Below are 1999 nucleotides of genomic sequence, written 5' to 3'. Positions count from 1 at the left end.
TTTTGTTTTTATTGATTTGTTGATCAATCGAAGAAAAAAACTGGTTTTCAGTTTTGACAAATGATCGATTCTTGCTAGAGCCTTAAGCACTTTGACGCGTCTTCCCCAGTCAGGTAAAATAGAGATATTCGAACCCACAACTTTTTGGAATTTGCAGTACAAAATTCACTTGGTTGTAAATAATCCCGGTTTAGAAATTTGGATCTACACTTGTATAACGCACTACAACTACAACTGCAAAACAGATGTTTCGAGGTTTCGCGTTCCATGTTATGGAAACTACAAATAATAAAGTCTGAATCTGGACAATATTCTTCAAATGATATCTACTCGGACAGTACCCAGCTGCTAGACCAGTGTAACAGACTCCTTCCTCCTTTCATATTCTAATTGTTTGTAGCGCAAAGTTAGACCACAACATCATCTTATATTTGTCAGGAGGAATGCGATAAGCAATCACAATAAATCATCTTTGGGATTCGTTCTCGTTCAATAGACTACCAACCAATTAACCCATCATTTGGTTTATTCTCGCTTCAAGAGGAAAGTTGTGAAGCTCTTGCTGCTGTGGTGGCCTTTGCAGTTCCTGTTGCGATTGCGGTTGCTGTTGCTGAAGTTCCTGCTGCTGCTGTATCATCTCCACCTGTCGGAATCGGGCCCGTTTCATCGCTTGCCGCACTCGATCCCGCTCCCGTTGGGCCCGTATCTGCTCTTCGGAGCGCAAAGCTCGCCTTTGAGCTTGCCGAATCCGCGCCCTTTCGCGCTCTTTTCTTCTCTGGTCGGGAGTCATGTTTGCCCTTCGCTTTGCCGTCGAAACGCGCTGCCGCTCGCGATGTTTGCGAGCTTCCGATAACCAGTCTTTGTTGTCGCCTTGAGCAGCTGGGGCAGTTTGGCCCCCGCTGATCAAGGCGTTGAATTCTGAAAACGTCGAACTTGTGGACGCATACTCCAAAGGGGCCTTGGATTCGTCACCTTCCAGTTCCAACTTGATCGCTGATGAACTGTTCTGGATACTTCTGTTAAGTCCACTTGAATCCATAGCTTGACTATACGATGCATCAAGAGACGATTCTGTCTTGCTGTCCAGTTTGATTGCCATTGGGATTGTTTCCGTGAACATTCGTTCCGATTCGCGACACAGTTTGAGGAACGCAAATGCCTCGTCCAATCGCATCAGACAGGACTCGCACAGGTACTGTGGCAGTCTGATATCTTTGGTAAGCTGTTGATATTGAAAGTAATTAATGTTTAACTTAAAATCCGAAACTAGAACGGTCTCACCAAAATGTGTGTGCATTCGAAAATCATTTCGTTTATCGGTTTCGTGTGTCTCGCTGAGTTGCTGGTAAGCAAAATGGGCTGCGAGAATATTTGCATCCGACACACACGGCAAAATACCGTCATTATGGGCTTCCGATGCGGATTAAAACTCTCGACAATATACGTGATTTACAGCTCAAACTTACAATTTTTCTAACACTGTTTTTCACAGGACAAACAACATAAGCGACACTATGTTTTATCAGTCAATCTGTCAAAGAATCAAAATGAACAGGGTTGTTTACTGGCGATGAACGTGAGTGGCGCGGCCACTCATTCATTTTGCGCCTACGCACCCTACACACACGGTAGAACAAAGTCACACTAAATAAATTTATACGACGGCACTAGTCTGATGTCAACATCAGAGCCGTATATTTTCATTTAATTGAAAGCGTTTTCAGACCCCAGCTGTCTGATTCAAGCTTGCCTTCAATTGAAACTCTATTGCTTCGTTTCAATCCGACAAACCTTTCCTTTCAGGTGAAAATGAATCGAAGCCAAACTTCATAATTCAAGAGCACGGATCTGGAGAACCAAACATCCGTTTGAGCTGAAAACTTAATCGATTGGTCACTAGCTGGTGGTGACCAATCGATTAGGTTTTCAGCTTAAACGAATGTTTGGTTCTCCAGATCCATGCTCTTGAAAATTTGAACTTTGGCTTCGATTCATCTTC

General features: G+C 43.5%; 1 protein-coding gene across 1 annotated transcript; it reads right to left on the bottom strand.

Annotated features, from left to right (window-relative positions):
- Positions 1-407: 407 nt before the first annotated feature.
- On the bottom strand, positions 408-1606 carry LOC110677139. The gene is made up of 2 exons (XM_021847929.1): positions 1282-1606; positions 408-1222 (listed from the first exon to the last, which is right to left on the bottom strand). Exons 1-2 carry the CDS (start codon positions 1402-1404, stop codon positions 509-511), a joined length of 837 nt encoding a protein of 278 aa, XP_021703621.1. The 5' UTR covers positions 1405-1606; the 3' UTR covers positions 408-508.
- Positions 1607-1999: the final 393 nt, after the last annotated feature.

The sequence above is a fragment of the Aedes aegypti genome, chromosome 2 (genome assembly GCF_002204515.2).
Source record: "Aedes aegypti strain LVP_AGWG chromosome 2, AaegL5.0 Primary Assembly, whole genome shotgun sequence".
Lineage (NCBI taxonomy): Eukaryota > Metazoa > Arthropoda > Insecta > Diptera > Culicidae > Aedes > Aedes aegypti.
This window is presented reverse-complemented; position numbering and strand designations above follow the sequence as displayed.

What these genes read in the sequence shown, in the direction of transcription:
- LOC110677139 (XM_021847929.1), bottom strand. Translation starts at nt 1,404, where the DNA reads ATGACGGTATTTTGCCGTGTGTGTCGGATGCAAATATTCTCGCAGCCC. An exon ending in TCGAATGCACACACATTTTG is followed by an intron (nt 1,223 to 1,281) that starts GTGAGACCGTTC and finishes CAATATCAACAG; the next exon opens with CTTACCAAAGATATCAGACT.